This window comes from Haliotis rubra, unplaced genomic scaffold (genome assembly GCF_003918875.1).
Source record: "Haliotis rubra isolate DU_JTF1 unplaced genomic scaffold, ASM391887v1 Scf52, whole genome shotgun sequence".
Classification (NCBI taxonomy): domain Eukaryota; kingdom Metazoa; phylum Mollusca; class Gastropoda; order Lepetellida; family Haliotidae; genus Haliotis; species Haliotis rubra.
In genome coordinates this window covers 2,235,074-2,247,156 of record NW_025767213.1, presented here as the reverse complement: position 1 = coordinate 2,247,156, position 12,083 = coordinate 2,235,074, and the positions used below count along the sequence as shown (strand labels likewise).

The following is a 12,083-nucleotide window of genomic DNA, read 5'->3' as shown; positions in this document are numbered from 1 at the left end:
TGTGGCATAGTGAAATGGTTTAGCTGAAAAACCTCACATCACCAATATGGGTACTGTATTTGAAGCCCTTTCTTTGAGTCCCCATTCTAAAGCTTATGGCAATAACTGAATGAATTGAGATGACTTTTGAAAAATGGTTGACAAAAATAGAACTTTGTTTGATCTGACAAAATCGTATTCAGAAAATCCAGGTATTTTAAAGCATGCTTAAATATAACAGGAAAATCATTTATTTCATGGTATTGCAACACTGTATGAATTATTATGTTTGTGAGCACTGATTAAAAGTGTCAAAATAATACACTGTGTATCATGTGGTTGACATGCTATGATTGGTATGGATTTATATCTATACAGATATTACCTGTTTGCAAAAATAGCATATGTATTCTCTCTAGCAGGAATAGCCTGGTCACCTAGTCATTCACTCAGCTGTGGGGTAGTGAAATGGTTTAGCTCGATTATCCTAGTTTGAGTCAGCTGATGGTCAGACAATAAATGGAGCACATTTTGTCGCACTGTTGAGGCAATTACAGAATGATATTAACACAGGGAGATGTTGTAAGCAGACAAAAGAAGTGCAGAAACAGTCCTTGCCATGGCTGCAATCCATGAGTGTGGCTTGGAACTCTTTCAGCAGCCACCTTATGGCGCTGATATAACTGTGTCAGATGTCAAACTGTTCCCAAACATGAAGAAAACACTAGCTTAAACCAAGTTTGACTTGAACAATGATGTCACAGTCACTTCTTGGACAACAAAGACATGACTGAAATAATCCCTCTGACAGTGTTGGCAAAAATGTATCAACACGGAAGGTGGTTATTTTGAAAAACTTATTTTCATGTCTTCTGGGGAAGTCTTTACATGTGAGGCTCAGAATATATCAATCACCCTCTTTATATAGGTAACTCTCAATGTATTGATGTGGAGATATCTTTGTGGCTTTGATAATAGACAAAGCATGTGTTTCAACATTATCAAGAATTATGAATGTGACCTGACTTAAAAACTTTCAAGATAAGAACACTGAAAAATGCACAATATAACATTTTACTGCTTGTGCTGATACTTTCCCTCTTCCTATAAAGTACCAAAACACACTTGTTCAGAAATATATCAACACATCACATCAATATCAAAAGATTTTTCTAAAGAAAAAGATCATGACTCTAGGACCATTTTTTCACCATAGTCAGCTCAGTATGGTCAGTATGGTCTGGGCAAAATATTGCTCACATACTCCCCATTGATTTTAGCAGATGCGTTCAAAGCCATTGTGTTTCCCTCATAGTTCAAACACTCTTGCCTTTTCTTTCAAGCGAGTTTTAATGACATACATACACCGAGGTCAGCAGTCTGACCAGTTTGGCTTTAAATCAATACACCTTTGGCTGGTTAAACATTTTCAAATTCTTCTTTTCTCCTCTATTCATCTTTGATGCATACATCCTCAGACATCAAACAACATCTTCCTCTTTTCACCAGACTCCCAGGCTAGAATGGACATCAATGCAATAAAGCAAAAGTTAATTCTTTTTTTCCATGACACACAACTGAAAAAGTCCTCTTTTAAGACACTAGCACAACTGTAAATCATTTTATACTTACTGTATTGTCTATTATATCACATTGATAGATGACTTAAATCGGACTCTGTTTCAAAGTTTCATTAACCTTAAGGCATAAAGTGTCATAGATACGACAGTTCTTACCGAAGTTTATAACAGCCTGGAACACATTACAGGTTGACAATCCTTAATTAGTAAAGATACCTGATGGTTCCTGGGTGCGTGATATGATTCTTATCACAAAACACGGGTCAGGATATATCACATCACATCATGGTAATACAATCACAATATGATATGTATTTATGAAATGATATTACATCAAAATTTGATACTTGAGGCTACTGTAGTATCTTGTGTTAGTTTAAGTGATTGTCTCGGTATGGTTTCAATGCCACTTGAGCAATATTCCAGAAACATCACAGTGGGCAACAACAAGTATGGGCTTCAGGTAAAATACACATATTGTGATTTCCACCACCAATTCCACATACGATTTTAGCTTCAGGATGATAGTCATACCACTAAGATCTCTTTGTGAAACAAGGCCCATCAGCACAAAGACATCTTGTCTCTATGACTGCCATTGGTTAGTGTTGGAGTTTACAAGTTTATTGCAGCGCTGATTGCTGTGTACAGTGGTCTCACCAAGGTCTTCAGGTTGATGAGTGAATGACTAGGTGTCTGTCACTAGACTATTCCTACTAGAGAGATTACATTGTATCATTATAATCCTTTCTGTAGGGCGATGGGGTAACCTAGTAGTGAAAGCATTCACTTGTCACGCCGAAGCCCCCGTTTGATTCTCAATCATAACATATCAACCACATGATACACATTGTGTTATTCTGACCCTTCTAATCAGTGCTCACAAACATAATAATTCATAGTGTTGTAATACCATGAAACAATTGATTTTCCCCATTACATTTGACCATGCTTTAAAACACCTGGATTGTCTGAATGTGATTTTGTCAGATCTAACAAAGTTCTTTATTTGTCCTGAGTTTTTCTCTCTAAAGAAACCTATATCTATTCAATCTGAGACAAGTTAGTGTGGACTAAGCAGTGGACTAGGGACAAAAGCAATGGGCTTCAATACAACACCCATTTTGGTGATCTGAGTTTTTTCGCATGAAGAATAGTAAAGCTAAACCATTTCATTATCCCACAGCTGTAGTAAGTTGGTTGGTTGTTGTTTAACGCCGTACTGAGCAGTATTCTAGATATATGGTGGCGGTCTGTAAATAATCGAATCTGCACCAGACAATCTGATGATCAACAGCATGAGCATCGATCTATGTAACTGGGATACAATGACATGTGTCAACCAAGTCAGCGAGCCTGACAACCCTCTCTCGTTAGTTGCCTCTTACGATAAGCATGGGCTACTGAAGACCAACTCTATCTTCATGGGTAGCTGTAGTAAGCGGTATGAAACAATGAAAACATTATGCCATATGAAAAAATGGTTATGGCTTAAGAACTGAGGAAATTTGAGGAAAGATTTAATTCAATATAATATGAAATGGCAACAAGAATATAGCATGTCTTGATCATCCGCCCCAATAGAATCCAATGGGCATAGATGGCAAAATATATGAATGGATTACTGAAAACACAAAGATGATACCTGGTGTTTGAAAGAGTGTAGGCATGTCTAGCATACACCACAAACACAATTTGCAGACAACCGACTGTTACCTGATGCCACACACTAATATTGCTGCCTGCCATGCCACGACAACCAGGCAATGAACTGATCAAGAGACCAGAAAATCTAGTGTCACAATAGTAACATTTACTGATCCTGTTGAAATTGAAACACATGTGTTTGTTTTGAAACACTGTGATGTCTAAATTTTCACAAATGTTTAATCATGACCATATAGGTACTGAACACTTTCCAGACGTAATTTACTTTTGTGTGTGCAAGGGATATAAAGGCTCAAACAGAACCCACATCATTGCAAAAGATGTATTTTCACCCTGTGACACATGTTTTATGCTTTAAAGGATTTTAAACCTAAACAGAGGATTATGTGAAGGACATGAGGCAGACAGGAGAACATAAATCGTACTTGCTGTATAATTAAGTTTATCCAATGACATCAAAAAGAAGATGTATAGCAACTTCAAGAAGAAGCCTCTGATATCAAGATATATGGCTACCGTGCAACTATAACAGTACAGTATTGGAGTCCACACAGAACAAAAGATGACTTGTGAGCTAAAGACTATAAAGCCACATCTGGTTCATGTCAGACATGTCTTCTCACAGTACCTCTTGAGTATTCAGGGCTAGACTTAGTAGCTGATGTCTCCTATTTGTTGTCAGTGACTTAGTCAGTGATGTGGTTGAGCATGGACTGTACTTGCTGACAGACCATCCTCAAGAAGGATCAGTTTCAATTTGGCACACTTCAGCCAATGTACAATGTGGTTACAGTCATTGGGTTGCCTGGTCCAGACTAAAATGAACACAGGAAAGTTAGGTTGTATAGCTGAAATCTTTTATGCAGCTATATCAAACATGGCATTACATCTTAGTCTAGATACATTCACAGACCTTTAGACTATCTATATTTGAGACAAATGTTGGAAAGAAAGTAGTGTGTGCAACTTACCATGCAGAATCCGTCTGATGCGTTTCTTGGACATCACTTCCATGTGCTCCAGACATTTCTGTTTGAGGACATCGAGAGGCAGCTCCTGAAATCAGTATTTCACTGTTACTCACTGGTATGACAACAGTTCTCTGGCTGATTAGGTATGAAACCCTGAGATAATGCATGAGCTGAGTTTAATGCTGCTAGGGACAATGCTTCAGTTATATTCTGGTTTGTCAGCCCCAATACCATACAAAACAAAAGGAAGAATGGCTCCTAAAATTTGGGTTTTAATTTCATAATCTGGAACATTTCCATAAGTCAAGATGTAACCAAGTAACAAATGGTTTAGTAATCTGTTCAAATTCAGCTATGTTGTCCATGAAGTCTTCATTTCCATTTAAGTCACTTTTACAAGCACATGGTCCATCGTCTAATCATAGCACAACAGTAGGATCCTTGATCTTTATTTCAGTTATTTCTTACAAGCATGGGTTCATGATCTTCATTTTGGGTGACTTACTACCCGCATGGTGTCTTGATCTTCATTTTAGTTACTTCTTACAACAAGCAGAGGTTCCATTATCTTCATAACTATCAACCAAAATGGGGTGCTTGATCTTCATTTTAGTCACTTCTTACAACAAGCATGGGTTTCGTTATCTTCACTCCTGATAACTAGAATGGGGTGCTTGATCTTCCTTTTAGTCACTTCTGACAACAACCACGGAGAGCTTGATCTTCCTTTTAGTCACTTCTGACAACAACCACGGAGAGCTTGATCTTCCTTTTAGTCACTTCTGACAACAACCATGGAGAGCTTGATCTTCATTTTAGTCACTTCTGACAACAACCATGGAGAGCTTGATCTTCATTTTAGTCACTTCTGACAACAACCATGGAGAGCTTGATCTTCATTTTAGTCACTTCTGACAACAACCATGGAGAGCTTGATCTTCCTTTTAGTCACTTCTGACAACAACCATGGAGAGCTTGATCTTCCTTTTAGTCACTTCTGACAACAACCACGGAGAGCTTGATCTTCCTTTTAGTTACTTCTTACAACAACCACGGAGAGCTTGATCTTCCTTTTAGTCACTTCTGACAACAACCATGGAGAGCTTGATCTTCCTTTTAGTCACTTCTGACAACAACCATGGAGAGCTTGATCTTCCTTTTAGTCACTTCTGACAACAACCATGGAGAGCTTGATCTTCATTTTAGTCACTTCTTACAAAAAACATGAAGTCTGTTATCTTCACTCCTGATTACCAGAATGAGGTGTTTGATCTTGAGTTTAGTCACTTCTTACAACAAGCATGGGGTCCATTATATTCATTTTAGTCACTCCGGACAACAACCATGGAGCGCTTGATCTTCATTTTTAGTCACTTCTTACAAAAAACATGGAGTCGGTTATCTTCATTTGTGTTGCTTCTTACACAAGCACAGGTCACTGGGTACTTGATGTTGGAACCCCCAAGGAGCACATATGACATTAGAACAAAAATATAGCTTTTCAGTACAGTGAACTTTAGATTTGGCATTTCAATTAATAGGGAAACATGGACAGCTGTTCTTCATAAGGTTCAGAAGGTCATCTCTTCAAAAGAGTGGTAACCTAGCATATATTTCATTCAGATTCAACTGATATGTCCATGCTGACACTGACGGTTATCAAACTGTATTGTTCTATTGAAGCTTTGAACTCGCTTCATTAGCTCATATCAAAATTATTTCCAAAACATCGACTATCAGATAATGACAAATAGCTCGGAAGTATCTAATGACGAAGAAAAGTATTTTGATATGGGGAGTATTTCTATTATCCTTAAAAGTTGCCATTTTCTTCTTATGAAACGCAGCTGTGAACTCATTCATTTAAGAAAAACATAACTTAATTCATTTCCACTCACTACAAGCGTTTTTATAGCTAGGTTCTCTTAAACAAGCTGCTTATCTTCCTCATCAAGTGGTCATATTGCAAGCATACCATACATACCACACATTCCTTACATCTTTAATGGAGTTATCATTAATCAGACCTTAGTTTTAAATTTTTGTCCAAAAAATTCCAACACTCTGAAGATAAAAGAGAACATAGTCTTTCTCTATATTTCACATTCACACATGTTCCAAGTCTGGAGATGTGGTGATCTGCTCTGAAACAGCATGAATGCCTATTCATGATCCTCAAATACTGGACTCCAACAGATGAAAAGCATGAAATTCCCCAGCCATGGTTGGTCAAGGGCACAGCTGCCACAGGACTGACATTCAACATTTTCTTACAATTCCTCAATGCTTTAGGGATGTGTTGCACTACACAGACCAGATAAAAGTTTGAATAATTCAAAACGATATTCGGTTTCCATATACTGACATTAGCAACACTGAAAAACATTCCCTCCAGACTTTTTCTCAACACATGTTTAATCTTCTAATTTTGGTCACTTGCAAGTGTTCCCGGGAGATTTGTACACTTTGTAGACGGCATTAGTTCCAATGCCACAACATTAGCTTCACTCTCCTACTATGATGCACTGTACAGCGTATTTTTAAAATAACATCCATTATGTTTTTAATGTGACACCCTAGGGGAAATTATCCAATTTTCCTTTGCTTTCAGATATAATTACAGTCTAGGCCTTGAAGCATAATTGACATTATATGCTCAAAATCAACTAATGTTGAATAGTTCCAGAGCTGATAAAGTTAAGATTTAAATTTACACTTAGAACATAAAAAGGTCAGGAGAACTTCAAAGGGCTGTTTTTTAATGACACTGCCATGATGTGCTCTTAACAGCAAAGGGAGGCAACTTTTGACATTTTTTTATGGTCAAAACTGTTCAGAAAATGGGAGCGCTCTTGTTTGGATAGATTCAAATGATTAAATCACTAAAACCCTTGATATTTTATGTGTAAATGGAGAAAGGTTATCATTAACTTCAAGGTACTGAGATAAATGTTATTTATTCCTTTGCTTCCTGTGTATTCTTGCAAAAAATAAATAACAATCAGACGTGAACCTAAAGAGTTAATGCAAAGAAAAGAATAAAACCATAGATTATTTCATCTCACATAAAACAAATTGAACATATAAAACTTGGAAGTGGATATAGAATTGATCTGCCATTCTTATCAGAAAAGAAAATCCTGAAAAAGTTACTTATATTTCTTTCTTGGGTCATTACAAACATATATAAGTGAACAATATTGTGTGTGAGCACTGTTAAATAACCTTGTGTTCATAGATTTTAGGATCCATTTTGCCACATGCAGCTCTACTGTGATCAGACAAATCTGCTCAAAGAAAAATTTCCTCCTGAAAGTAATTTTGAGCAACCTCCACCCTTCTAACAATCAACATCTTCAAAGGTCACGTGTGTAACCAATACTCTATCTAAAATATAACATCAGCTTATTTCCTTACCCTCACAAAAAACCAAGCCTCCACACATAAATAAACAAAACCCTGAGAGCTTCCACCTAACCCTTTAGTGACTGGGCCTAAGTCTAGTGTTAAAAATGTTTGTTATGTTGTAGTACTGTGAAAACTACTAAATCTATATGGGTGAAGTTGGCAGCAGCACAAGGCATATGTGCACACAGTACTATACTTCATGCAGGGTTAATTGTTATGCTTGTAGACCCACTCATGGAATGCTGAGATTTTCTACACATATTTTTCTCATTTTTCTTGCTTGTAGGTATCATATTTTCGTGACTGCCAGCTTGATTCAGTGCAAGAGTGGAAAGTGTGCCGTGCCTCCTCTGTGTGGCCAATCCATAATACAGCATCTGGTTGCTTCAATATTATTTGAATTTATTATTATTTGATTATAAGGATTAGTAGTACACAACTTTCCAATTACACAGAGAGGTATTGTTGGATTTCAGTTCAATAAGTCATTGCTTTACAGTTACAACTAGCATACAATATCAAATGCTGCTGAAATATTAATAATAACACATAATACTCTACACTTCAGGACTGGGCATGTATTTCAGGGGTGGTGGTCCATAATGGTTATTGTTCCATGGGGGACTAAAAACAATGTTGCTGACCTAATTATATGCAGTGTTTGGACAACCCACTTTAAGTACCATTTTAAGTCATCCCCACCCTGCCAAAGTAGTTTCATACCACGACAATAACATGAATATTTCAAACATTTGAACACAAAAACAATGATATATTTGTTTTCAAATCATTCCTCTCATCCTACAATGATGTTTTTGATGGAGCCCTTATCCCTCATTCTCCCATGATATCCTTTGACTTGATTCTCTCCAATTCTCCTATCCCAAGATAATATACTCAGCATTTTAAAATAAACTTTTACTTGGTCAAAAGATCTATAACATTACACACAAAATGTTATATTACTTCAAAAATGCACCTGAAATAAAAGCATTTAATAGGAAAATATCTTTATTTCTAAGTGTTGGAAATTACAATTCCCCATGTCTAAACAGTCATATATTCTGAAAGAGGTGCTAGTTCAATGTAATTGTAAGTCCTATGTATCTTTACTCTTCAGTAACATGAAAAGTAATAACCCTTAGCCTCCTCCCACTATTATCAGAAGCAATATGGAACTCAAAGGGGAGCAACTGCAAAAGTCATGAATTCAAGACTGAAATTTTGATACCTTCCATTTTGATACAGACAACAATTATATTTTTTCCTGTGTGTATTTTTAATTTTTTCTTTTTCTTTTCTTTTTTATGTGATTGCAACTGGGAGCAGTAAACCTTACAAGCAGTATTCAAGCTGAGGCAATAAAAACCTATTTTTTAGTATTTTCTTTTTTTCCCAGTAGATATCAGACTATTATTTGACCTCTTCAGGATTGCGATATTCCACTCTCCAATGTAATTCCTCTCTCTACAGGAACTACATCACCAATTTCCATAATAAAATCGGTAAACCAAGAAATTGAATTAAATGAAGCCTACTAGATATTAACTCCAGGCTCCAAATATGACCAACTTAATAGTCAGGACAATCAATTTTTTCAGCGTGTTCAAAGCCCCTGCCCAGGAACCTGTCTGCCAGTAACTGACCACATAAACTGCTCACTGTATGGAGGCCAGTCTTGTTATTGGAAAACTGAAAATGATACACTTCTTAGGCAGAAATATCGCCCAAATAAAGCAATTTCGAGACTATCTTCTTGTGATGAGGCTGGCAAAAAATAAAACCATAAAGCTGTTCGATCTCGAATGTGTTCCATGTTCCACTGGCGATAAAATGTCTCCATGTTTTTATTTACTGGGTCTGGCTGCCTTGCTTCTTCTCAGGAGCTCCATACCTAGTTATCTCCCTTTGATAAGGGATAGGACAACCCCTAGTGTTTTTTCACACGTCATGGGGAAAACGACAATTTCTTTTCTTCATATCAATGATTAAAATCAACCAAATGATTTCACAGAAAATGAATTACAGATTTAACTTCTTTCGTGCGTGCTTCATTTATTTTTGATATTCCTTTCATTCTACTGACGATTCCCAATACTTTCAATGAGTTAAAATTCATTTGGATCCTCTGTTGTTATAATTACACTGAATTCTTTCTTCTCATTACGTCTTTCATGTTCCAATTAAATAGTAAATGAATCATTTTCTGCAAGATTTCACTTGAAAATTCACATTGATGAAATTAATTTGCAAGATTTAAAGAAAACGCATTTGGAAAGTAATCACACAGCACGGCAACTCAGGACAGTTATCATAATTTCCACCATTTTCATTTTTATTCTTGAAAATTCTTTTTTCATTTTATCCTTTCATGGATTATTCTATTCACTATCACATCAGACAAGTCCCATGACTTCCCAACCTGAAAAATGAATGCATGCTACACATACATATACATTACTTATCATGGAGATTAACACGCTTCACAATATATCATGCAGCGTCTGCTGAGAAAATCAATTTGTATGAAAAACACACAAATACCTTCTTTCAAAGCAAACAAAACCTGCTCTAGAAAAATCCATGATACTCAGATAATAAAACCCTGTATCCAGGTATATGATCTATCTAAATTGACACATGATACATGACAAAATCTTTCTCGAATGTTGCATGCATTGCATTCTACATCGTTGTAGCCACTTCAATTAAAAAAATCCATTTGAGGTATTGATATTTGCAACATTAATACAGCAATTACTCATTCTCTTCGGCCCGTCACCTGACAAATACCTGCAAAGATTACGATTACTTTAACTCTTTAATAAATTGCTGGCTGTATGGTAAGTCTACAAGCCTGATCTGTCTGGCTGGCTCATTAGGCCATCCAGCAAGCCAGCATAAGCTTGCTCATAACGACCTGCTTTAACATTTTAACAAAGCAGATCTTGTCCAGTTTGTCAAATCTAATGATCAAAGCCTGTCTCGTTACACAGGTCACCTGAAGGTCAGTGGTCACTTTATGTTAAGATGATTATAGTGTGGCCAAAATCACCATGAAATTGACTTAGCCTTCTTATTCATTGTTCTAGCAATTATTTTGAAAATTTTGAAAATGCTGACCTTCTGAACACCTCTCTCTCACTGAATTTTTTTATTATATGTTATTAACCTAATTCTTGCACAAAATGTATGATGAATTACACTTACTTGCCATGGATAGATTTATTAATGATCAATCATTTCAATTGTAATTAACATTTTTGACATTCAGCAACACACACATAAATTAACATTCCTACCAACATTGATTTCCAATGAATCTAAATAAGGCTGCAAAAATGAAAAGATCCAAGCTATTACTGCTCAGACAAAAACATCTAGCATTTAGAAAAAAACCCAAATATAATCTCCCATACTCTGATTTACCAATTACATTTTATTGCCATCAAATACCATGCGGTGAGGCTACTACGTATTTGTGTAAATGCATTAACTCCAGTTAGCATTTCAACAATTGATGACGGGATACCCACTGGCTCAACGATATAAACGACACTCGGTAATGAACCAGCATTGATTTATGTAAATTTATCCTCTGTCCTAATTCTACATTTTGACCAGATATGGACAAGATAGCCTTCAGCATTGGACACTGTTGGAACGCTGTATCACCCAAGATGCTTTCAGAAAATTATGGAACTGAGGATTAAATTCAGTGTTATTTGCTCATTAATAGAGTTTGCTTGTCTCCCCAGATGGGCCTATTGTCCAAAGCAATGTCCATCGGAATAAAATTATCTTTTTGATTTCCTTTGTCAAAAACAGCAATTTGAGTCGGATGTGAAACTGGGGTCACATACTGAATATGAAAGATTGTCGGAAATTATGCATGGCTTAACTTGAACTGAAAAGAGCTTAAAATCAAACATTACAAAACGTGGCCCTGCTTGCAGCTTGATTTGGAGCAGTTTGGTGAAAGAATTATTTTCAATAACACATGACTTCCTCAAGGTGGATAATTTCTGTATCATAACTGTGGTTGCAAAATAGCTGTCCAATAACTTGGGACTCATTGCCTGTGAACTATGCTTGTAAAGAATCCTATAACTGGATTTATCAAGGCAAAAAGAAATGTAATTTAAAACCATTTGGAAACAAATCAGAACATGTGAACCATTAACAACATATGCCAGGTAATATTGCTACCAGTTTTAAAAAACATTAAATCATTAATGTCATTTGTAGAAAATTACTAGTTTAAAAATTACAACCTTGAAAATTACAACAATCTAAATAGGAAAAGAAAATGACATACTGCATTGATCAATGCATAGAGTCACCATCAATCTCCCCCTAAAAATAACCCTCCCTAAACTACTCCCATGGCAGGACTGCTACACATCTGCCAGTTCACTTCATGTTAAACTAACAAATTCAAAATACTACCCCAAACCTGACTCTTACACGGTGAAGA

At 36.2% G+C, this 12,083-nt stretch overlaps 1 protein-coding gene across 5 annotated transcripts in view; it reads right to left on the bottom strand.

Annotated features, from left to right (window-relative positions):
* LOC124292558 (caspase activity and apoptosis inhibitor 1-like) overlaps positions 1-12,083 on the bottom strand; it is a 224,676-nt gene that overhangs the window by 77,677 nt on the left and 134,916 nt on the right. For all 5 annotated transcript variants that reach the window (XM_046729695.1, XM_046729698.1, XM_046729694.1 and 2 more), the window contains one exon: positions 4,199-4,283. In XM_046729695.1, coding sequence (XP_046585651.1) covers positions 4,199-4,283 — 85 coding nt within the window. The remainder of the gene's footprint in view (positions 1-4,198; positions 4,284-12,083) is intronic.